A 25,837-nucleotide genomic window follows, 5' to 3' on the forward strand; every position below is an offset into this window, starting at 1 on the left:
ACAAGGAAACAGATAGGTTAAGTAACTTACCCTGAGACACACAGCAAAGGGTGGCTGGGCAGGGACTCAAGTCTGGGTCTTGAACAGACTGAGGTATGAAGTGGTTCCTGGATACCTCTTTGTGCACCTTCTAGGCCAAAAAGAAATTCTATGACGTGGAGCTAGAAAACCTGGAGCGGCAGCAGAAGCAGCAAGTGGAGAAGATGGAGCAGGACCACAGTGTGCGCCGGAAAGAAGAGGCCAAGCGGATCCGCCTGGAGCAGGATCGAGACTACGCCAAGTTCCAAGAGCAGCTCAAGCTGATGAAGAAAGAGGTAGTGAAAGGCTGCGGGGCGGGGCGGGGCGGGGCGGGGGGGGGGGGGGCGGGGCAGCGCGGGGACGGAGCCTTTCTGCTTTAAGGATTGGCCTCTATCATAGTTAGGATCCTATTGTTGTAGCAAAACACCACGACCAGAAGCCATATGAGAAGGAGAGGTTTTATTCAGTGTACAGTTCCAAGGCACTGTCCATCATGGGGGCGGGGCGGGGGCGGGGCGGGGCAGAGCGGGGCAGCGGAGGAACCTGGAGGCAGAAGCTGACACAGAAGCCATTGAGGGTGCTATTTACTGGTTTGCTCCTCACGGTTTGCTTAGCCTCCTTGCTTACAGAAGCCAGGCCCACCCACAGTAAGCTGGGCCCCCCACATCAGTCGTCCAACAAGAAGATGCTCCTCAGGCTTGTCTACAGGCCAGTCTGCTGAGAGCATTTTCTCAGTTCAGGGTCCTGCTTTCCAAATGACTTCAGCTTATGTCAAGGTGACATAAAACTCGCTGTCACAGCCTCCCTTCTTGGGGCAGCCACACTGGGGGGCCTTGTGCCCAGCCACAAAGCTATGACACTTGTTTGGCTGCCCCTTTCCTGTGTTGGCTGTTACCCCCAGCTGGGTCCTTTCTAAGTGCCGTCTGTCAGCTTCTCCCCCTTACTTGGGGGCTCCCAAAGGTTCAAGGCCACCACTCATAAGGTGGTATAGCCTGCATATAGCCAACACACACCTTCCTGAGGCCCCCAGGCAGCTCTGGGTCGTCCCCGATGTCCAATGCACTGCAGCTGATTCTGTGCTGATGGTTGCTGTAACTGAAGCAGGGAGCTCTGGTGACGGGAGGTTGGGTCACTAGGTTTTCCCTGAGGGATTTTACTCAGTTTGCGTGTTGATGAAATTCTGTAATGAGTTGTCTCTTAGAATCTGTCCCTGCCATGAAGCTAAGTTTATAAATGGTTCAGAGTTCCCTGGCCCTGCACACCAGATCCTTGCAAGGAACCCCGGGGCTTCTTAGTTGGGGAAATGGGGTGCCAGTGCAGTCAGTGACCACTGCCCTGGGATGCAGCTTATCTGCTGTCTGCCAGGGAACAGGGCTGGCTGTAAATGGTCCCAGGAGTCCTTGGGCCCGCCTCTTTGCCAAGTGGCCCCACAGGACTCTGCCTTCATTCTTCTTTTGCCCCTTCCCACCATCATAAGAATATTTCTAGTGTCTTCCATGCCTTCGACAGGAAACTCAGACCCTGTGCTCGGTTGCTGCTTTTAATGTTCTGTCCCCCAAGCCAAAGCAATCAGCCTGTTTAGTTCTAAGTCTAGCTCTTACGTTGTGTGGTCACAGTCACTGAGCTGGGGCTGGACGCCACACCTGGCACAGAGGCCGAGGTACATAGATGAACCGTTTCTTTAGGAATTTTATGTAAATCTGTGTTTCTGAGCTGGAGTCTTCTGTCCCCAGCTCTCTGGGACATTGACAGTGTCTGCACACATTTTGGAGGGTGTCACAGCTCGGGGACAGAGTGGGGCCATCTGTTGATCTCCTGCTGACATCCTGTAAGTGCTTAGGTAATAATACCTCCTCCCTCTCAGGTCCCCAGAGTCAGCAGCGCAGTTGATAGGAAATGCACCTGGAGCAGAGGCCAGGGAACATGAGACCAAACACGGCCGCCAAACCCAGGGAGGGAGCCAGAGAGATGGCTCAACACTTAACACACTGGCTCCTTTTCTAGAGGTCATGAGTTCAATTCCCAGAAACTACAATTGGATGTCCTCTTCTGGTGTGTCTAAAGACAGCAACAGTGTATTCACATATAAAATAAATAAATATTTTTAAAAATATAAAAGTAAAAGCCTGGGAAATGGAAGAGAGGGTGAGACACGCTAAGCTTGTGGGGTTCGGAAGTTGGATGGTGAACACGTGTCGATGACATCACACAGATGCTCTGATCCGTGTGTGTTCCCTTCTGCATGTCACGTCTGTGTGAGGTGTCTGTCCCAAACGCTTTTGCTCCTTTATTTAGCTGGGAGATGGGTTTCTTTTTACTGAATTCTGACATTTCTCTTTATACTTGGTACTTTATGAGATGATATTTTGCAAATATTTATTCTCCAAACCTAATTGTTTTCTTTTTTCTTTTCCTTTCTTTTCTTAATTTCTTTTCTTTTCTTTTTTTGTTTTTTTCGAGACAGGGTTTCTCTGTGCAGTTCTGGCTGTCCTGGAACTCACCCTGTTTTCTTTAGGGGGACTCTTTTTTGATGGCTTATGTAAGAAGCCAAGGAACCCTTCCCCAACCCTGTGGGATGTGCAGTCTTTTAGAAGTTTACCATGTTTGGTTTTGTATTTCCCATGAGAACATTCTGAGTTCAGTTTCTGTAAGGAGTAAGGTGTGGACGGGCTCAGGGTTTGCTGTGGGATGCCTGTCCAGCACTGTGTGTTGGAAGTAACCACCTCCCTCTGCTAAGTCTTCTTTATGGAAAAGGAGTCAACCGTGTATGAGCCAATTTGGTTTGGTGCATTTAGGGTCTGCACATCGCATGGGTCCTTCTGTCTGTGTCTGTGAGCCCAGACTGGCAAACCTTGGCATCAAGTAGTGTGAGTTCTGAGACACTGGCTGTTCCACCTCTCTGCCTTTTCAGACAAATTATAGTATCACCTTGTCCATCCTGAAGAGAAGTTTTGTGTCTGTCAATTTGGGTGGAACAGCCATCTGAACAACACTGAGCCTCCGATGACAGGCATTGTTTATTTATTTGTTTGTTTGTTTCAAGACAGGATTTCTCTGTGTAGCCCTGGCTGTCCTGGAACTCACTCTGTAGATCAGGCTGGCCTCAAAGTCAGAAATCTGCCTGCCTCTGCTTCCCAAGTGCTGGGATTAAAGGCACGTGCCACCACTGTCTGACTGTTAGTGATTTTTAATTTTTTAGTATACAAGTTCATTCTTGTTTTATTAGAGTTACATTTATGTCTTCTGGGGAGGGTATTTTTATAAGATACTTTAAAATGATCCTTTTAGGGGACTGGAAAGGTGACTCAGCAGTTTAGAGTACTTAACTGAATTTTCAGAGGACCTGGGTTCAGTTCCCAGCACCCAGGTGGCAGTTCACAATTCTCTGTAACTCCAGTTCTGGGGTGCAGGACTCCCAATTCCCTCTTCTGACCTTTGTCATCACAAGGCACATATATGGTGCACAGATATATATGCAAGCAAAATACCCATAAACATAAAGTAAAATAAAAATTAAAGTGTCAGTCTAGCTAGTTACTAAAGGATAGAGCTGCATGACTGTTTGTGCAGTGGTCTTGTATCTATCTAGCCTTACTGTCTTATTCTAGTTTTGTTTTGTTTTGTTTTGGTAGATTCCTTGAGGTTTTCTGTATACACAGAAACAGTTTCATTTCTTCTTTGCAGTTGATGTACCTCTTGTTGGCTTTATGTGCTGGCTCAGGTCCAGCAGGAAGTCGGCTGGAAATCGAAACAGTTCTTCCTTGTCCCCAATCTCGAGAGGAACGTACAGTATTCCCTCTTAAGTCTCTTAGCCGCAAAGCGTTCATTTGAGTCTGATTTTTTTTTTTTTTTTGATACAGGGTTTCTCTGTGAAAGAGCCAGGGCTGTCCTGGACTCCATTTGTAGATCTGGCTGGATTTCAACTCACAGAGATCCGCCGATCCGCCTGCCTCTGCCTCACAAGAGCTGTGATTAAAGGTGCGTGCCACCACTGCCCAGCTCTTTTTTTTTCTTTTTAAAGACAGGATCTGTCTTACTAAGTAACTGGCCTGCATAGAGCAGGCCAGGGAGGTCAGGCTGGCTCTGATCTCAGAGAGCTGCCTAAGGGCTGTGTCAAAGACCCTGGTGGCTCCGGTGGCTGTGACGATGGAGGTGGAGGTGGTGGTTAATTGGTTTGGTTTTTTTGTCTATCTGTTCTGGAACATACTCTGGACCAAACTGGTCTGGAACTCACAGAGCTCTCTCCTGAGTGTTGGGATTAAAGACGTGTTCCTCTAATGCCTGGCTCAGGTTCTTTTCTAACATACTCTGCAACTTCCTCTTTGACCCATTGGCTACTTCCTGTGAAAAAGGAAGTTAAAAAAGTTCAAGATTCTCTTTATGGTTGAGAGCTGTTAGTAAATGTTCCTGGCATGCACGCACTGGGTAGAGTGTAGCATAAACGTCAGCTTGATGTCCTTCATGTCTCCTGCAGGCTTTCCCTTCAGCATTGAGAAAGGCATGTTAGTGCTTTTAGCTGCAAGGGTGAGTTTGCCTGTTGTGTGTCCATGTGTGTGTGTCCATGTGTATGTGGGTGCATGTGTGTTTGCAGATGATTCTGAGGTCAGCTTTTAAGTTCTGGCCCTTGGAGCCATCGACCCTGTTTTTTGAGACTGCGACTCTCACTGGGACCAGTGGCCCTAAGGATTCCACTGTCTGCCACCTTCTGGGATTACAAGCTTGTATCAGCATACCTAGCTTTTCTTTCTTTCTTTCTTTCTTTCTTTCTTTCTTTCTTTCTTTCTTTCTTTCTTTCTTTCTTTCTTTCTTTCTAGATTATTTATTTATATTTATGTATTTGAGTACACAGATGGTTGTGAGCCATCATGTGGTTGCTGGGAATTGAATTCAGAACCTCTGCTCTCTCCAGCCCCGCTCGCACTGATCCAAACATTTATTTATTATTATATCTAAGTACACTGTAGCTGTCTTCAGATACACCAGAAGAAGGCATCAGATCTCATTACAGATGGTTGTGAGCCACCATGTGGTTGATAGGAATTGAACTCAGGACCTTCAGAAGAGGAGTCAGTGCTCTCAACTGCCAAGCCATCTCTCCAGCCATTTTGTTTTATTTTGTTTTGAAACAGGGCCTCTCTATGTAGCCTTTTGCTGTTCTGAAACTCACTATATACCCAGGCTGACCTCAAACCAGGACATCTCCTATGCTGCTGCCTCCTATGTCCTTCGGTTGAAGGCGTGTGCCAGCACACCTGGGCTCCTTGTTTTCTTTTCTTTTCTCTTCCTCCCTGCCCCCACCCCCCTGAGAGTTCCACTGTGTAGTTGCTGGGAATTGAACTCAGGGCCTCTGGAAGAGCAGACCACTTAACCACTGAGCCTTCTCTCCAGCCCCAATCCTTGCTTTAACTAGTGTTTACATAGAATATATTTTGTGGAGCTAGAGAAATGACTCAGCTGTTGAAAATACTTACTGTTTTTGTATAAGACCCCAGTTTGGTTTCCAGAACCCTTATCTGGCCTTCTCAGGTACCTGCACAGAGAAGTATAGGAAGTACTTATATATACTCATATATACAGGGTGTATTGTATATATAGGATGCATATGTCTTGTATGCACAGAATGTATTATATATACAAGGTATATATATATATATATATATCTTGTTTATACAGGGTATATATGTACATAACCCCACACATACAGAGACACACAAATACACATAATTAAAAAATAAAGCAAATCTTTGAAAACTTTTTTTAGTCCTTCTAACTTGTTGAGTAACATTGGTCTCTTGTTGACTATATATAGTTGGACTGTTTTCCAAAATGTAGCCTGCAGGTCTCTGTTGTTTTAGTTGGGGTACAGGTCTCTGTTGTTTTAGTTGGGGTGCTTCTGCCATTTACATTTAAGGGATTGTTTCCTGCTTGTTCCTCTAGTTTGTGTTTCTCTATTTTCCTGTTTCTTGCCTATTGTTTGGATCATTTGACTATTTTTACTACTCCACTTTAATTCATTACTTGGTTTAAATATTTGCCTATTTGAGTATTATTCTTGTTTCTCTCAGCCTGTAATGCTATATGCGCACTTTTGTCATTCCGTATCTGTTTAGAATGTGTATTGTCATGCCACAGTGAAGTTACAGAATTCTCGAGACCCTATCCCTTTCCTTTGTTTCCGTAGGTGTCCAGCCCTGTTAGCATCTTTAAAGACAGAACTTGCCTTCTGTGTGCAGGGGCTTTATTCCTCAAAGCCTTTCTGAAGTGTTCTTGATCTGTCCTGGTGATGCTGGAGGCCCAGCTGACCCTGAGGCTTTTGGGAAGTTCATTCCTAAAAACTAAGGATTTCCATTTCCTGATTCTCTGGTCAGAAACAGGAGGTTCCTTGGGAACTTTGTGCTGCCTTTTCTGTTACTCCACTGTGTGCGTCTGGGGGTAGAGCGATGCTAGGGAAGCGTGAAAAGAGCTCTTCCTTCCTGTGTGGGCATCATCTTGGGCAGACACCATTCTAGGGAGGCTTCTATCTCCCGGGAAAGAAGCCAGCTTCTCCCAGCAATTTAGCAATGGGCCCTGCAAGGGTCGTGTGCTTCCCCTGTGGCCAGGGCTGTGGAATGCTTGAGGTCCTGCACCAGCCCAGACCCCCCATGAACCTGGAGGGCGTCCACTCACCTGCACTAAAACAGCTCAGCAGAGGGGCAGGGATCCTGCAGATGTGGAAATACCTTAGGAACTGAAATTGATAGTGACCCCAGAGACCTCAGGTATTGACAGCATTTCTGCGCAACTGGTATTTCATGCGTTGAGAAGACTAGGATTGTAGTGCAGCCATAGAATGAAGAGCCACGGTGCGAGTTGTCCTCCGCCATATCTGCTGCAGGTGAAGAGTGAGGTTGAGAAACTACCCCGGCAGCAGCGGAAGGAGAGCATGAAGCAGAAGATGGAGGAACACTCTCAGAAGAAACAGCTGCTGGTGAGTCTCCGACCTCCAGCACTCAGCTGTGAGGACCCAGATGGCAGCTGGCCCCTTCTCTTAACCTGCCCAGGCCTGCTGCCTGAACATCTGCCCCCTGTCTTAAATGTCTAAATCTAACCCATCGTTCACTGGCTGCTGCAGCTTGCACCCTAGTCCTGCCTGCTTCACTGCAAGATTGTTCATATGTCACATCTCCTGTCAGCCCAGATCGGTCACCTGCCTGCCTTGGTGTCTAAAAGACATCAAAGTCTTGATCTCTCAGACCTGGCTCAATTCTTTTTTTTTTTTCCCCACAGACAGTGTTCTGCTCTCTTCTTTTGTCCTGAAAAGGAGCTTGCTTCTGTCCTGTTGGCAGGCCTTTGTCATTTGTGACCCAGCCTTTCCCCTCCACTCCTTCATCTTTTCCCGGCATACAGTATACACACACACACACACACACACACACACACACACACACACACACACACGCCAGATATACACACAACAAACACAATACATTTTCTCCTTCACACATTAACATGCATGCCTCAACATATAACATACAACATACATACATGCTAAACACACACTTCAGATATACACCACATACACATGCCAGACATACACATAACACATTCTCTACTACATATAACACACACCCTAACATATAACATACAACATACATACATGTTAAACACACACTACAGATATACACTACACCAGAGATACACACAACACACACATGACACATGCCCTCGATATAATACACTATACACACCCAACACACATACCTTGACATATAACATACAACATACATGCATACTAAACACACACTACAGACACACACACATTTCCATCCACCCATATTTCTCTAATCTTTATGCCTGTGCATCGGTCAGTGTTGCTGGGTCCCACCTTCATTACAGCTCTCCTGGCTTCATAGCTGGTTTCGCTCCTTCCTCCTGTTCCCTGCACTTCTTTCTCTCTGAGCCAGCTGGTACTGTTGACACGAAATCCAAGTCTACCTCTGTCACCCTCTCTTCCCTCAGCTCTGGGCCTTCAAACCATCCGATGTCACTCTTCTTTTGTCTGTAAGCTAGGGGCCAGCTCCTCACCGCGTGCGCCTGCTGCTGCCTGGCCTGTTGGTCCCTCCCAGCCTGGCCTTCGCCCTCAGTCCATCTTCTCCTCTTGCTGACTCCCCCTGTTTTCCCCACTGTGGGGTCTTTGCACACCTTGCCTCCTCTGCCCCGGGTGCAGGCAGTCGTAGCCCGAGTACTCCAGATCCTTGACACATGACCTGGTCCGGTGTTCGTGGCACCTTGGGGTTGGAGTTATTTGGGTTTCCTTTTGCAGAGGAAATCAGCTCAGAAAGGTGGGGGACGCTGCAGAGCTGATGGCGGCGGGGCGAGGCCAATCCTTGATCTGACTGCAGACTTCCCATCCTTTTCCGAGTACCTCACAGCCTGTCCCTTTCCTCTGGGTGAGGTTGGGTATTAGTAGAAGAAAGTGGCTTTTAAGTTCAGTAGCACAGATGTGCCCATACCCAATCGTACCGTGCATTTCTCAGCACAGTAAGAAGAGGACCTTTAATAGTTTACCACAAAGGAATAGATACCTGAGGTGACAGGTTCCCTGGACTCATCAGTATGTAAGGTACTTGTGTACTGAAATGGTGCACTGCACCTGTTATTATGAGCAGATAACTTCTTAAAACACAGGGCGCCGGGCGTGGTGGCGCACGCCTTTAATCCCAGCACTCCGGAGGCAGAGGCAGGTGGATTTCTGAGTTCGAGGCCAGCCTGGTCTACAAAGTGAGTTCCAGGACAGCCAGGACTATACAGAGAAACCCTGTCTTAAAAAACCTAAAAAAAAAAAAAACCACACAGGGCTAGGGGCTGGAGAGACGGCTTAATGGTTTAGAGCATTCTCTGCTCTTTGCAGGAGATCTGGGATTGGTTCCCAGCAGCCATGTTTTGCAGTTCACAGCCACCTATAACTCCATTTCCAGGAGGTCCAGTGCCCTCTTCTGGCCTCCGCAAGCACATGTGATACACATGCCTGCATGCCCGCCAACACTCTCTCACACAAAGTAAACAGTTGAAATATACAGACCGAGGCTGCTGAGGAGGCAGGCAGGCTCTCACCCTCACAGAGAGGGGGAGAGCTGTCACCCAAGTCGTCTGTGTAAAGCCTCGTCATCCCTCCTCACAGGACCGGGACTTCGTAGCCAAGCAGAAGGAGGACCTGGAGCTGGCCATGAGGAAGCTCACCACGGAAAACAGACGTGAGATCTGTGACAAGGAGCGAGACTGCCTTAGCAAGAAGCAGGAGCTCCTCCGAGGTAGGGCCCAGAGTCACCCCGAATGGTGGAACTAGGGGCACCCCTCTGCCCCCAAAAGTCAGGAGAGAGGCAAGGATACCAGTTACCACAGTATGCAGAAGCAGCATCTTGTGTGGCCACTGCCTGCCCCACTGTGTGCTAGTGTTCACACCTGACCTCCTGCCGGCCTCACCTTCTCCTTGTAAGACTGCCCCTCCCATGATCCTTAATGTGTGATCCTGTGATCATGCGGTCCTATGAGGAACCCGCACTGGGAGAGCTGCTGTGCTTCTTGGTCTCGTGACGCTACTGTAAGTGTGTTTCACAGTCCAAACAGCTTAGAAACAACAGAGAGGCCCAAGGTCAAGGCTCCATTAGACTCAGTGTCTGCCGAGGACCTGCCTCCTCATGGGTTTTCTGACCCTGGTCATCTATCTCCACACAAGTTCTCCGTCAGAAAACCTTCTCATTTGCCCATCCGAGAAGGCGTGTCATGTAAATACTCTCGGCTTCAGTGGCTTCTCAGCTCAGCCAATGTCATCTACTGAGGCAGCTCAGGCGCCCATTCCTCTGAGCCCAGCAGGCTGGTTCTCAGTCCCAGTGGAGACCTGGGGAGGGGACTGGGTGGATGACTTGTTCTGTCTCCGGCCTTGTGCACTCCTCACTGTGTGGGTGATGTGTCCTCCGCAGACCGTGAGGCAGCCCTGTGGGAGATGGAGGAGCACCAGTTGCAGGAGCGACATCAGCTGGTGAAGCAGCAACTTAAGGACCAGTACTTCCTGCAGCGACATGACCTGCTGCGTAAGCATGAGAAGGTGAGACGGGGCGGGGCAGGATGAGGGGCGGCTTGATGGCAGCACCCAGGAAGGGCTGCTGCAGCCACAGTGAGGGCCCAAGACCGTCCCCAGGAGCCCCAAGTGAGAGTCAAGGAAACCACGGGAGGATGAAGATGGGGCAGGCAGCTCCTTTGGTCACCCAACACTTCAGTGCTTGGCCCTCTCAGTTCAAAGCCAGTCCTGGGCTACTTGAAACTGCTCTACCCACCCCCAAGGGGGCAAAAAAGAAAATGTTTCTTGACTTGTTGGGATTTCTATCCCCAGCAACCATCCAGACTTGAAAGTAACGAATTGTAAAGTGTTCTTTGGCCACATGCCCCTTGGGCTTCCTCCCTTAGTCATGCAGGTCTGAAGTAGCCTACCTTAGGGTATTTCCTCTCAGGAACATGTGGCCAGCAAGAGCTGTGGCTTGCTGCCACTGTCCGGAATCCAGAAGATTGTACTAGATTTTGTCCATCCAGAAAAAGATCCACATTCAAAGTATGGGTTCACCCGAATCACATTGTTTTTATACCTGCAAAGTCAGAACGCTGAGGGCCCATCAGAAGTCAGGTACTGTAATGCTGAAAGAACAAAAAACATCCCTGGGAAATGACTTGGTGGCTAAGGGAGCTTGCCACCAAGCCTGATGACCTGGGTTCAATTCCCTGAGTCCTCGTAGCAGCAGAAGAAAACTGATCCCCGAGATGTGTCTTCTGAGTGCCACACTCATGCTTCACCCCTCCCCCCAATAAAATAAATAAATGTAAAAAGAAAAAAATGAAAGAACAAGCTGGCACCCGGGGCTCCCACGCTGAACATGGTGACCTTTGGCTCCTGAGTACCCTCCATACCTAGAGCTCCCTCACCTCTGCTCCGTGTCCCCCCAGGAGCGGGAACAGATGCAGCGCTACAACCAGCGCATGATAGAGCAGCTGAAGGTCAGACAGCAACAGGAGAAGGCACGGCTACCCAAGATCCAGAGGAGCGATGGCAAGACGCGCATGGCCATGTACAAAAAGAGCCTGCACATCAACGGTGCGGGCAGTGCCTCCGAGCAGCGCGAGAAGATCAAGCAGGTGGGGACTGTATGCGTGCGTGCATCCCATAGGCTGTGGGCAGTGAGCGTGGGGGAGCTGGGTAAGGACTGGACGCATACAGCATGGGACCCGCATGTCAAATATTAGATAGAGCCCAGTGTGCAAGTCAGTCAAGGCCTGGAAGTTTCAATAGCCTGGGAGAGAGCTCCCTTGGTGGACAGATCCTTGTTCAGTTGAGTTGGTCACGCACTGGTTTCTCTCATGACCCCATGTTTTTACATGCATGACATTCTGTGTTCTCATCCACCCTGACCTCCTGTGTGATACAGGCCCCTGGGAATTTATTTTATTTTATTTTTTAATTTTTTTTTAAATTTTTTTGTTTTGTTTTTGTTTTTTGTTTATCGAGACAGGGTTTCTCTATGTAGTCCTGGCTGTCCTGGAACTCACTTTGTAGACCAGGCTGGCCTCGAACTCAGAAATCCACCTGCCTCTGCCTCCTAAGTGCTGCGATTCAAGGCGTGCGCCACCACTGCTCAGTGCCCCTGTGACTTCTCTCCTGGCACTTGTCATCTCACCCTATCAGGTGACCCAGCAGGGTGACACCTATCAATGTGAGGGCAGAGGCTGGGTCTCCACTCAGGGAAAGTTTCAGTAGGGAGAGCAGAACCTGAGGTGGGCTGGACTCAGAGCATTGCCACCCCATCCCTAGGATGGGCCTTACTGGCTCAGGGTGAGCTAGGCAAAGTCACCCCCACACATGCCAGCCATCCAGGCGAGCGCCCGCCTGCCCACCGCCCCACAGCAGCGTCCTCTTTCTGCAGTTCTCCCAGCAGGAGGAGAAGAGGCAGAAGGCGGAGAGGCTGCAGCAGCAGCAGAAACATGAGAACCAGATGCGAGACATGGTGGCGCAGTGCGAGAGCAACATGAGCGAGCTACAGCAGTTGCAGGTACGCAGCCCTGTGCCTCAATTTCCCCAAGTCAGTGCTCAGAGGCCACCAGCAGGGTGACCTCTGAGTCGGTCAAGCCCGGGTGAGCTGATGCCAGCCTGCTGGGCAACTCTCAGGCTGTTACACTGGACTAGTCGGGCGACCCTCCTAGCCTTACTTTTTCTCTCTCTGAAATAGCTGTAGGGTGGAGGCGATGTCTCCTGTTGGGCAAGACTGGTGTGTGGATTTGTGAAGGGGGTGGTGGAGCTGAGTGTTCCTTAGTTTGGCCCCACGCATTAGGGATATGAACAAGCAGGATGTTTACCCATCAGAACCACACAGTGGACGAGAGTAGCTGAGCACCTGAGGGCCCAGTTGCAGGAACTGCTACCTGGCGCCCCCTTGTGGTGGATCGAGGAGTTGTGCTTGACAGATGGTGCCTGTTCCAGCCTCTGAACTTCAGGCTATTGGGCCCATGGGGCAGTTTGCAGATAAGTGGGGAGACTCTCAAAGAATGGTCAGCACTGGAGGCTGCCAGGCAGAGACTGGTCCATGTAGGTTCTGATCAGGCAGTCCCATTCCTTGCCTATGACATCATTATGTGACCACTGACCGAGAGATCCACCGAGTGGTACACGCAGTTGGTCACAGGACACAGTGCTCTGAGTATTCAGGACTAGATGGACTTATAAACTCCCAGAAGCTTCCAGCTTGAGGATCAGAATAAAAGCCCTCTGAGGGGTTCTCCTTCCTGTATGGTTTTCCCTTGCCTTAGGAGTTCCTGTAGCAGGACTCAGACCCTGCAGGGAGTCAGTAGGGACCTCCCTCCTGTCTGCCACATAGACCTCAGGTAACGTTTAGAAGGCTAAGGACTTAACTCAGAGCGTGTAGCAGAGATGGGGCGGTCCCTCAGCTTCATTCCTCACTAGGAGCCTCTCCTGAGGAGATGACATGAGGCAGGAGATAGTGCACATAGGTTGCATATATCATGCGACGCGTAATTAGACACAATGCACAATGACATACATATACCTATGTAAGGAATTACCCACAGAGACTTAGTCGGCTTGGGCCGCCATAGAAAGCTGCTGTTGCCGGATGCTGAGCAGCACACCTGCGGGCCTGCTATGTGAAAGATGCCAGTAGGAAGACAGCTCGGGCCTCCACCGTGGCGTGCGTGCTCACACGTGCACACCATCACTGTTCTGGAATAGTCCTCCAGGCACTGCTTTGTGCGAGTGTATTATCCACGTGCAGAGGTGTGGCCACGGCATAGTGAGCCCGTGGTGGTAGTGCCCTTACGGATGCCGCGGTCTGTTTGCCCAGGCTCTGACCACCTCACCCTTCTTCTGCCTGTTCCAGAATGAAAAGTGTCATCTGTTGGTAGAGCATGAAACCCAGAAGCTGAAGGCCCTGGATGAGAGCCATAACCAGAGCCTGAAGGAATGGCGAGACAGGCTTCGGCCACGCAAGAAGGTACTGCATTGGGCTTGTGGGTACCTGCCTGGGACATCTGAAACTTCCCTATTTTCAGACCCTCCCCTCATGGCACCCCTAAAATTGGTCTGTCCCCAAGAGACAGGACCCATCTGCCTGTTGTGCTGACCGCTGGCAACTCTCTGGACCCTGGGATAGGAGGGTGCTTCGACATTGGCCCATGTGCACCTGAGACAAGCAGAGGACCCCTGCCATGAGCAGCAGTCAGTCACGTTGTCAGGATGGCACCTCCCCCCACCTTGGGGAGTTTCAGGCAGTCACTGTGAGGTCAAAGGCCAGCAGAAAGTCACTCTGTGAGGTCAAAGGCCAGTGCCAGCTACTTCACTTTCTTTATTTCCAAATGTGTACATCTCTGTGCTTGGTCTGGGGTGGCGCTCGGGGGCAGAGCACCAGCCTAGCATGTTTGATGCTCCAGACCCTGCCTCAGCACCAAAGCAAACAAACAGCCCCGTACTCAGCAGTGTGAGCCACACTCTTTATCAAGCACCATAGGAATAGGATTCCAAAGTTGGGGGTTGGCCAGAGTCCAGCTGGGCTGGGCTCTTGGCTGATGGTTGGGGCTTTTACAGACTCCTCACTGCAGAGGCACTGTGACAGGGGACCAGGTGCTCTCACTACCTTGCCTTCTTCTCAGGACAGGCTGCCCCCTCAAAGTACGAGCCAAAAGGGAACCTTCTGCCATTGGCTGCTTTCCTTAGGTATTTAATAGCGGCAGCAAGGCGGTAACCAACGCAGTGAACATCACAGGCAGACCTCAGCGTGGTCCTGATGCGATAAGATTGTAGGGTCAGCTAAAGAGTCACTAACGCACAGCATTCTTATCTAAGTGCACTGTAGCTGTCTTCAGACTTGCTAAAAGAGGGCGTCAGATCTCATTACGGGTGGTTGTGAGCCACCACGTGGTTGCTGGGATTTGAACTCAGGACCTTTGGAAGAGCAGTCAGTGCTCTTAACTGCTCTCCTGCCCAACCCACAGCATTCTTGTTCTGGGTGTTTGTTTATTTGTTTGTTTTTTGAGACAAAATTTCTCTGTGTAGCCCTGGCTGTTCTGGAGCGAGCTTCATAGACCAGTCTGGCCAAGAACTCAGAAATCCCCGTGTCTCTGCCTCCTGAGTGCTGGAATTAAAGGTGTGAGCCCCCCTGCCTAGCCCAGCATAGTCATTCTTAGACTCTGAGGAGAGGGTAGCCTTGTGAGCCTTGACGTTGTGACCCATGACCGTGTGCTCATGCTGCCTGATATTCTGAGCGTTTTTTAGCCACCGTGTACACAGACAGGAGGCAGACTGTGCCCTGCTGGGATTTCTGACACTAAGCCCACAGGTACCCAGTGTTCCAGCTGGCACTGGCGTCAGGGAGAGAATGTGCACCTGCTTGACCTGCTTGTCTGACTCTGGGCAGCTGTTTCCTGGGCCCGCTCATCCTAGGGTCTGGGGAATGAGAAGTCATCTCTCCCAGCAGCTTCCTGTGATGATGTCTCAGGCCCCTGGAAGCTCCACAGGCCAGTGCTTAGAGAGCTGGCCCTGCCCCTGCCTGTGGGCCTGCCTCGGGCAGGCTTCTGTCATGGCTGCTGGCAGCAACGCCCAGAGGGATGGTCCTTTGTGCTCTGGCGTTACACCAAGTAGCCTTGAGCTCTGTCTCCTTCTTATAGCAGGTCCTGTGGGGTATTTTTAGAACTCAGACGGCTTCCTTTTAAGTAAGTGCAGACTTCCTGATTTGCTGAGGTCACTTTGAGGACAGAATGGGGCCTCAGCATAGTCTGCTCTCTCTCTCTCTCTCTGTCCTCTCTCTGTCTCTCTCTCTCTGTCTCTCTCTTCCTGGCCCTACTTACATTACCATGTTAGACTGTAAAATGCTGGAGTATTATCTACTATAAGCTACTGTTAACACATTGCTGCTGGTGGGCTAACTCATTTGTTAATAAGTCTGCTTAGAAAGAATCATTCACCTCCTCCATGCTGGTCTGGGATGGCAGTTGCGTTGCCATAGAAACTCTGGCCTGCAAAGCAGAGTGTCTTCCCTACAGGACAGGGAAGCTGCCCCAGGAGACCGCAACACTGGCAAACAAAGCAGGCACAATGACAACCCCATTGACCGTCCAACATGGGTGGGTGAGAGCTCTCCCACAGCCTCACTCAAGATTAAGACTTAGAGACAATTAGATGGCTGCTGAGAGAAGAGCTCCTCTTCCCCAGGGATGAGACCCCCGAGAAGCTGTCTGACCCCAAGCAGTCATCTTGAACATGTATGCATATGAACATGATAAATGGACTCAGCGGGTGGCCATTCATATACATACAAATAGCATATGTGTATATCAAGGATAGCTAAAGAAGTCAGTCGTGGGTTTGAGAGGACATAGAGGAGGGCCCATGGGGGTGATGGAAGAAATGAGGTACATATAGTTAGTACTCACGTATAACATTCTCACAAACAGTGTTAACGTTTACTGTCTGGCACACAGCAGGACACAGACTGCTGCCTGTGCTTTCTGAGGCTTTGGGGGGAGACTTGTGGTGGGCAAAGGACAGCAGGGCTTGAGTCACAGGCTTCAGTCCCTGCTCAGCACTCCACGCTAAGTGTCCCTTCATCAGACACTGGGACTAGAGTGCTGTGGGTTTCAGATCCTTCTCCAAGTTTGGGATATTCATATCTGTGTAATGAGATGTCTCAGGATAAGGCCATGTTAGCTCCTCCTCTTGTCTCATGGTAGAACACCAGACAGGGGTTTATTTTGGCTACACTGATGTTTGGGGTGCTGATCACACCATAGAAAGTGGGGTTGTCCCCTCCCCTGTGACCCTAGCTTCACCAGTCATGCCTTCTACCCAACCATCTTGGAGGCTGAGTGTTCAGGCACACAAGCTTCAACTGGAATGTCACCCTCAAAACGCCCAAGTCTAAGCAATCTTGGTTGTGTCTCCCGGGTCCTTACACACAGCCAGGAGGTATTTAGATTGCCACCCAACCTGTGAGGTCAGAAATGGTGTCTTTCACTGTGATATCAGACTCGCACTTCAGAGGTCAGATTTTGGGACATCTTGAACTTTTGGAGTGGGTATGCCCAACTATTCCTAGCTTTGAAATTGGGCGACTTACTAAACCACCCTGTGTCTAAACAGCAGCAGAACTATGAGCAACACCTCCATCAGGCTCACACACTGAACCCCAGGAGGTCACACACTGGATCCCAGGGCCTCATGCACTGAATCCCAGGGGCTCATGCACTGGATCCCTGGGGGCTCACACATTGGATCCCAGGGACTCACACACTGGATCCCTGGGGGCTCACACATTGGATCCCAGGGACTCACACTCTGGATCCCAGGGGCTCACACATTAGATCCCTGAGGGCTCACACACTGGATCCCAGGGGCTCACACACTGGTCTCCTGGGCAGTTTGTTTTACATTTGCATCACTGAGCCAGTATAGTAATTTTCAGGGTTTTGGGGTTCTTTTTGTTGTTTTGTTTTTTGAGACAGGGTTTCTCTGTGTAGCCCTGGTTGCCCTGAGACTCCCTCTGTAGACCAGGCTGGCCTTGAACTCACAAATCTACCTGTTTCTGAGTCCCAAGCAAAGGTGTGCGCCTCTGCCACCACCACTCACCAGGCTTGGTTTGTCTAATTGCCAACCTGAAGGGAAGATTTTACATAAATCCCAATCCAGTTTCCCCTGTGGTGCCTGATCTTGTCTAAGGGCCCATGCTCTCCCGTCTCTTCAACTTCCTTTGTGAGTTGGCGTTCCTGTTCCAGGGCTCTTGGGAAGTCTTTCTGGTAGGATCCTGTTTATCTGGATACATGAGCATGTGTCCAAGGGAAGCTCTTGTGCTGTGCTGCTGCCAGCTCCCGTTTCCTGAGGAGCTCAGACCCTCAGAGGGACAGGCACACATCCTCCCGCAGGCAGTGGGTGTCCTGACTGAGGGTGAGCGTTATCCCTTGGCCATCTCTTTCGTGCTGATAGATCCTCCCCTCTGGCTCTTCTTTATCCATCCGGCTCTTTCCCCGTCACGGGGGTCCTACCTGTACCTCTTAACAGGCGGTTCCTCAGGATTGGCCCTGGGCCGTGAGCTGTTCAGGAAGGCGCGTGGCAGGTGGGGGGGGGGGTGCTTACCTCAGGGAGAGACAGGAGAGACCTTCCACCCAGTCCCTGAAGCCTGGGTGGGAGCTGTCCAGAGCAGGACATGCCGTTCTGATTGGAATCATTGGCATCCCGCTGAATACCATCTGCTCTCTTCCCCAGGCCCTGGAAGAGGATTTGAACCAGAAGAAGCGGGAACAGGAAATGTTCTTCAAATTAAGCGAGGAGGCAGAGCCCAGACCCACCACACCCACCAGAGCCAGCAACTTCTTCCCCTACAGCTCTGGGGATGCTTCCTAACGCCCGCACGCCTGGGCTGTGGTGGGCAGCGTGGCTACTGGGGCCTCCAAGCCTCTGTGAACAAGTGACTCAGGACCTCTTCCTCTTGCTTCTGTGCCAGCTCAAATTACCCATCCCTCTGCAGCGCCTCAGTTGTCCACAGTGCCACCTTGGTGCACCATGACTTCCTCAAGACTCAGATTCCCATCACCTGGGAGTGATTTGGGCAGTTGAGGTCAGGGGCCAGGCAGGGTGGGTGAACCTCTCCTGTCTGCCCAAACACCAGCTCTACCGTTTGTGGGCACAGCACTGCGAATGACATCACCGCAAACGCATCCTTATTGTGATCCTTGTGGGGTTTTTGTTTGCTTTTTTTTTTTTTTTTTTTGTCTTCAGTAATTCTTCACAGTGTCGGAAAACATCCCTAAGAGCCACTTGGGTTCTCAGCAGCCAGCTCCTGGGTGTCCCCTTCCCTTGCTTCACACAGCTGACTTTGTGCTTTGTGTATGTGGGGGTGGGGAACAGGGAAAAGGGTGCCAGAGATGCTTGTTCTGCTGGGTTCTGACATTTTATCCCATCTTATTTTCCCTCTCCCTGTGTGACACACATATACACATATCACACACACACATACAATGCAAACACACAACTTGGCCCCCCTGACATCACCCAGGCTGCCTCTGCTGTGACCTCCTGGAACCAACGCATTGGGACCTGCTTGCCTGCCTCCTGAGCCTGAGCCAGGGCCACCACGCATGTCAGGTGGAGCAGCTGGTGGGGCCATGCTGGATGCTGGCACCAGAACCCAGAGAAGGCACAGGCTGTACTGCCAGCCAGCAACTCATTTGGCTGCACACAGGATCCCGTGTTCAGGGGTACACCCCCTCCACACTTGACTTCTGCTGCCTAGCACGTGCCAATCTCACCCTTGCCCGCTTGTCTGCAGGTACCCAGGAAGGCTCTTGACCTCTGCCCTCGTCCTGTACTGGACTCCCACTGTACATTTCCACTAAGCTTTGGACTTCTCTGTTCAGGAAGAAATGCTCCCCGCCCTCAGGAGCATGCTGTGCTCAGGGAAATGCTTCCCAAGCTCCCCAATCCCGTGACTGGGCCTTCGGGCTGCTCAGGTGGCCTCCCAAGAGGCTGAGCCCCATAGCAGAAAAGCAACCGCTGCCTAAGTGCTCAGTTAAGGCACAGGGAAATGGCTGGCCGCCTCAGAGACCCTCCTTTTAAAAAGCCCCTTCCCAGAGACGGTGGGGTGGGGCGGGGGAGGGGGCCCAGGCAGTTGAGTCTGGCGAGAGGCTGAGACCTTAGCAGTATTTCTGTCACTGCCCGATGCTGAGGCAACTTTCTAAAACGTTTCCTCAGATGAAAACTGGATGCTTGGGAGGGAGCGGGCTAGGGAAAAAATAAAAAAGGAAAACAGGTCTTGTGACTCCCAGATCTTGTGTGCAGTAAAGAAGCTCACAGAACTCCAGGACAGCCATAGTTCTCAGGGGAGCAAGTGAGCCTTAGCTTGCTTTCAGGCCTCACATCAAGAAGTCTTGAGGAACAGTTGACTTCCTTCATTCTGGTACATGGGGGCTGGGAAACAGGAATTGTCAGAGTGGGGGGGGGGTAGGACTCAGAGAGCAGGTGGGCGAGGCCAAGCCACAGGAGGCGGGCAGGGAAGGCTTGCTTTCAGGGGACTTGACAGTGGCTGTTAGGCAAAATGCCAGTTTTGTGGTTCAGGTAAGTCTTTGACCACTCCCTGACGTCATTCGTACTGGTAGCTCGGCTGTGCCTTTTGGAGTGGGGGTCTAGCCCAGTCTTCCAGCCTCATAATTATAGTGTAAGTGCAATGCCTGCTGCCGCCGGAGGCCCACGCAGTATTCCTCATGCCCTGTGCTAACCTTTTCTGTATAGGAACAGGCAGAAGTGGTTTTAGCTCAGTAAATATAACTAACTTATATTTCCCTTCATGAAGGATGGAAGTAACGTATGTATTTCCAAGCACCATGGGTAATTTTTGTAAACTGTTCTCTGCAAACAAAAAAATGTAAATATGCTTCTAATAAAGTAATAAGGTGATGTGCATGCACTGTTGATCTTTCTGGTTGGAAATGGAAGATAGGCCTCCTGTGTTTGCTCAGCAAGGAAGGGTTTATCCTCTGAGTATGTGGGAGCCTCCTCCATCAGGTAGCAGGTCAGACTCTGATGGAACCCCAAAGCGAGAGGAAAGAGGCCATATTCTCTCTGGCCATTCAATATCATTCTGATTTAAAGACAAACATTGGTTAACAAACATCCCCAGATTTTGTATGTTAATGAAATGAATTTTTTCCATAATAGATTTTGGGCAGAGCCATCGTCAGGCTAATCTCAGGACACGGCCAAGGGATACCCATGGAATTCAACCCTGGAGTTTGTCCCCCTGATGATGCCACCACACCTCTCTCTAGCTGCCACTGCTTACCATCAATGCTGTATTTTAAAAGAATTGTCCAGGACAGACTTAACATGGTGGTCGAGTGCCCTAGCCTGTACATGGGTCTGGGCTCCATCCCTGATTCTAGGGGGACAAATAGAAATATAGTTTACATCTGTCTGCCTGTGCCTCTCAAAACATTGCTTGTGGGCTGGTGAGATGGCTCAGTGGGTAAGAGCACCCGACTGCTCTTCTGAAGGTCCGGAGTTCAAATCCCAGCAACCACACGGTGGCTCATAACCATCCATAACAAGATCTGACGCCCTCTTCTGGAGTGTCTGAAGACAGCTACAAGTGTACTTACATATAATAAATAAATAAATCTTAAAAAAACAAACAAACAAAAAAAATTGCTTGTGTTCTTCCCCTGGGGTCCACGGGTAGAATTCAGGGTATCTCTGCATTTGATTGTCAAAATATGTGGTCTTTAGTTTTCCTGCCTGAAACTGAGTATTTTCCTTCTTAGTGGAGGCGGCAACAACCTCAGAGATGTTAGTGGGGCTGTAACTGTCACCGGGGAAGCCAACACCATTCCACACTGCACCATTTTTTCCTCATTTTTAAGTCATAGTGACTCAACCTGCATTGCTAGGTCCATGTCTTATTAACTGTGTAGCTACAGTTTTCCTAAGTCCTTGCTAGCCAGGCAGTGGTGGCACACACCTTTAATCCCAGCACTTGGGAGGCAGAGGCAGGCAGATTTCTGAGTTCAAGGCCAGCTTGGTCTACAGAGTGAGTTCTAAGACAGCCAGGGATACACAAAGAAGCCCTGACTTGAAAAAAATAAAAATAAAAAAATAAAAAATTTTTTAAATTAAAAAAAAAGATACCTATTTATTCTGATGGTCAGTTTTATTTGAAGTCAACATAATAACCTCATTGTCACACGTTTCAAAATATTACTTTGAGAAGGACTTCATGGTCATTGTGGAATACCAAAGGACTTCACAGAACAGAAAACAAAACAGAAACCCCAGTCTGCTTCTGCTTAGCACTGCACTGCTGCTGCCCAGAGGGCAAGCCACGGCCATGGTGCTGCAAGCCTCTGGCCTCCGGCTGTTGGTGTGGCTGCAGCTTCCACTGATTACTAACTGTCTGGGGGATGTAAATCAGCAGGCTGCTGGCATGCTTGCCATTAAGAGCTAGAAAAGTGAGTTTCCAAGAATTCAGGAGACTGGCAACCCCCCACCTCCAGGGCATTAGGAGATGAGGATGACTTGGAAAATGAAATCATCCTATGTTAATTGACCCCTCTCAAAGCAACCAGCGATGGAATGAGTGATTCCGGGATGCTGTCTGCAGCATGCTCACCTAATGGAGACAGACTTGGGAAAGCAACACCCCTTCAGACTGACACCTCCTGGGAGACTCACGACACCCCCTAGGATAGCCACCCTGTGTTGGAGGGCAAATAGGTCTATTCCAGAATGACATGCACTAAGGCTAGAGAGAGGTTAGTCCAACCAAGGATGCCAGGCCAAAACAGCCGTTCCCTAAGAGCTGGAGAAAGAGCGGGAAAGAAAAGGCTGAGATGGACTGAGGAGTCGTCGTACAGGCCCATGCAGCGTTGAGAGTTTAGAAGGAAAGGAAGGGTTGCACGATTTTGAGGCAATTAGCAAGGCTTTTTAGCAGAGCCTTAAATGCTGCATTCAGAGGCACCACATAGCTCTGGTACCCGTGGTGTCTATCAGGTCTGGCTAACAAGGACATCTAGCAACCATCAAAACAGAGCTTCTATGCCCAATGGTGGCAGAAAAGGTTGTTCAGACCAATCCCAGCACTGAGGACAGCTATAGAGTCTAGGCAAGGACCTGACTTTGGCTCCTAGTACCAATGTCAAACAGCTCACAAGCGCCTGCTGTACCTCCAGGGGATCCAAAGCCCTCTTCTGGACTCTGTGGGTGCTCACACGTGTGTGTGCATATCAACATACACACACAATAAGATTAATGTTGAAAACGAGGAGGCAGGGTGGTGGTGGTACACACCTTTAACCCCACCACTAGACGGGCAGAGGAGGGCAGATCTCTGTGTTCTAGACCTGCCTGCTCTAGTGAGTTCTGGGACAGCCAGGGCTACACTGAGAAACCCTGTCTCACAAAAACAAAAACAACTAGAAAGAAAGAGAGAGAGAGAGAGAGAGAGAGAGAGAGAGAGAGAGAGAGAGAGAAAGGAAAGAAGAAAGAAAATGAAAAGAAAGTAGAGCCAGGTGACTGGGAAGTTCTTTTGCTGGTATATGCAGATCACACAGTAGGGAAGGGCTGCCTGGCCAGGATTCAAGCTGGGATGGGGTCCCCATGAGGGGATTGGGTGGTTTTCCCTGCGTGGGTTCCCAGGCCTAGGAAAAGCAACAGAGCTGAGCTTTTGCCAGGTCGTCAGGGCTACAAGGGCAAAGAGAAGAGCCCAGACCCTGCCAAGTGCACAGCGGACGAGATGGCCGTCCATCCTTTCTTAACTCAGAGAGATCAGACGTGGTTAGGGTTTGGACTGGTGTTCTGTGGTGAAGTCCCGAAGTCCTTTAAAGGAGGGGTGGGGTGGGGTGGGGGGATGGGGGAGTTGGAAGAGAGGGGGAGGGGGAGAAGATAGGGAGAAATAAGAGACGGGACCAGAAGGAGAGGCAGGGAAAGAAACAGACCAATAGGGGGTCTCGATACTGCAGTGGCCTGACTCCCACAAACTGTGTGTTTGTGTGTTTGGAGCAACTCAAGATGACCTGAAGGTTTCAGCAGATAGCTGAACCCAACAATTCTAAAAGAACCAAGTATCATAAACTATGAGCGATCTGGATGCCAGATTTTACCTTCAAACTGGAAACTTTTTCTCATCCAGTTCAAGACTGAGTCCTACTGAGAAGCTTGTAGTGGGAAAGGAAAACAGGCTGGGGACAAGCTCAGCCATAGGATGCTGTCCCACTCTGTGCGAGGAATCTGTGTGAGGTGGGACGCTGTCCAAGCATGTGGAAGGCCCAGAGATCTGTCCACCTCCGCCCCTTATAAAAGAAAAGTGTGGCTGGAAAATGCCCAACTAAACCTATGGCTTGGATCCCGCTGTCACTGGGCAGAACAGGTGGTCAGTCTGCCCGATGGCATGTGACTGTCCCACCTGTGTGGAGACACGGTAGAGCAAACATATCGTTCTCACTTTGTGGTAAGGAACCTAGGAGGAGGCCATGTTTCAAGACAGCGAAGAACAAGACAGTGGCTCTTCCAACAGTTCCCCCTGAGGCTTACACAGAACATTAGGCCCCAATCAAATGATCAAAGTACGGGCTTCAAGCTGCGGTGGTGTTGGGGCTCCTGATTACCACAGCGTACCTGCCCATCAGGATAAGTCTCCCCACTCACTGGGTTGCATCTGACTCCGCCCTGGAGACGAGAGAGGCAGCTAAGGAGGGAAGGGAAGAAAGCATGTGGTGGTTGCTCCTCGGGCTCCCCATTCATGGTACGGAGACGGAACCCAGAGCCTTGTGCCGAAGCCCTATTACTGAGCCCCAACCACCTTCACTGCAGTCCAGACCCCCTTTTGTGGTCTGCCCTACCCATTTTTGTGGCTTTTATCTTAGCAGGTCATACCAGATAGACTTCAAAAGGCTGCTTTGGGGGCTACCACAGGCACCAAGAGGTAAAACTGCCTGGGAACTGACACCCACCCGCTCTGAAATGGGGCTTAGGCAGGGACCCTGTGGAGTGGAGTATGAAGGACCTGCCCTCTTGCGACAAGTCAGAACAAACCCCAAGGTGTGGTTGACACTCTAAGCTCCCTGTGGGATCCCTGTGGTGCACCCCCCCCTTCCTTCCCCTCCCTCTCTGGCTTCTGTCCAGTTTCCAGTCTCCCTTGGGAGGGTTTCCTTAACAGAGCACCTGCACCTAAGTTCTCCAAAGACTACTTAAGACACGTGGAGTTGGTATCTCTAAGAAATGGATTCTGGGCCGGGGGTGGTGGTGCACACCTTTAATCCCAGCACTTGGGAGGCAGAGGCAGGCAGATTTCTGAGTTCAAGGCCAGCTTGGTCTACAGAGTGAGTTCTAAGACAGCCAGGGATACACAAAGAAGCCCTGACTTGAAAAAAATAAAAATAAAAAAATAAAAAATTTTTTAAATTAAAAAAAAAGATACCTATTTATTCTGATGGTCAGTTTTATTTGAAGTCAACATAATAACCTCATTGTCACACGTTTCAAAATATTACTTTGAGAAGGACTTCATGGTCATTGTGGAATACCAAAGGACTTCACAGAACAGAAAACAAAACAGAAACCCCAGTCTGCTTCTGCTTAGCACTGCACTGCTGCTGCCCAGAGGGCAAGCCACGGCCATGGTGCTGCAAGCCTCTGGCCTCCGGCTGTTGGTGTGGCTGCAGCTTCCACTGATTACTAACTGTCTGGGGGATGTAAATCAGCAGGCTGCTGGCATGCTTGCCATTAAGAGCTAGAAAAGTGAGTTTCCAAGAATTCAGGAGACTGGCAACCCCCCACCTCCAGGGCATTAGGAGATGAGGATGACTTGGAAAATGAAATCATCCTATGTTAATTGACCCCTCTCAAAGCAACCAGCGATGGAATGAGTGATTCCGGGATGCTGTCTGCAGCATGCTCACCTAATGGAGACAGACTTGGGAAAGCAACACCCCTTCAGACTGACACCTCCTGGGAGACTCACGACACCCCCTAGGATAGCCACCCTGTGTTGGAGGGCAAATAGGTCTATTCCAGAATGACATGCACTAAGGCTAGAGAGAGGTTAGTCCAACCAAGGATGCCAGGCCAAAACAGCCGTTCCCTAAGAGCTGGAGAAAGAGCGGGAAAGAAAAGGCTGAGATGGACTGAGGAGTCGTCGTACAGGCCCATGCAGCGTTGAGAGTTTAGAAGGAAAGGAAGGGTTGCACGATTTTGAGGCAATTAGCAAGGCTTTTTAGCAGAGCCTTAAATGCTGCATTCAGAGGCACCACATAGCTCTGGTACCCGTGGTGTCTATCAGGTCTGGCTAACAAGGACATCTAGCAACCATCAAAACAGAGCTTCTATGCCCAATGGTGGCAGAAAAGGTTGTTCAGACCAATCCCAGCACTGAGGACAGCTATAGAGTCTAGGCAAGGACCTGACTTTGGCTCCTAGTACCAATGTCAAACAGCTCACAAGCGCCTGCTGTACCTCCAGGGGATCCAAAGCCCTCTTCTGGACTCTGTGGGTGCTCACACGTGTGTGTGCATATCAACATACACACACAATAAGATTAATGTTGAAAACGAGGAGGCAGGGTGGTGGTGGTACACACCTTTAACCCCACCACTAGACGGGCAGAGGAGGGCAGATCTCTGTGTTCTAGACCTGCCTGCTCTAGTGAGTTCTGGGACAGCCAGGGCTACACTGAGAAACCCTGTCTCACAAAAACAAAAACAACTAGAAAGAAAGAGAGAGAGAGAGAGAGAGAGAGAGAGAGAGAGAGAG

The 25,837-nt window shown here is 50.1% G+C and overlaps 1 protein-coding gene across 1 annotated transcript in view; it reads left to right on the top strand.

Annotated features, from left to right (window-relative positions):
- Stk10 (serine/threonine kinase 10) overlaps window positions 1–19,512 on the top strand; it is an 88,283-nt gene extending 68,771 nt beyond the window's left edge. Inside the window, exons 12-19 of the mRNA XM_021212839.2 lie at window positions 135–314; window positions 6,893–6,985; window positions 9,179–9,308; window positions 9,978–10,102; window positions 10,993–11,181; window positions 11,967–12,092; window positions 13,434–13,547; window positions 17,807–19,512. Of these exons, the coding sequence (XP_021068498.1) occupies window positions 135–314; window positions 6,893–6,985; window positions 9,179–9,308; window positions 9,978–10,102; window positions 10,993–11,181; window positions 11,967–12,092; window positions 13,434–13,547; window positions 17,807–17,944 (1,095 nt within the window). The 3' untranslated portion in view covers window positions 17,945–19,512. The remainder of the gene's footprint in view (window positions 1–134; window positions 315–6,892; window positions 6,986–9,178; window positions 9,309–9,977; window positions 10,103–10,992; window positions 11,182–11,966; window positions 12,093–13,433; window positions 13,548–17,806) is intronic.
- The last annotated feature ends 6,325 nt before the right edge of the window (window positions 19,513–25,837 follow it).

The sequence above is a fragment of the Mus pahari genome, chromosome 14 (genome assembly GCF_900095145.1).
Source record: "Mus pahari chromosome 14, PAHARI_EIJ_v1.1, whole genome shotgun sequence".
NCBI classification, from domain to species: Eukaryota; Metazoa; Chordata; class Mammalia; order Rodentia; family Muridae; genus Mus; species Mus pahari.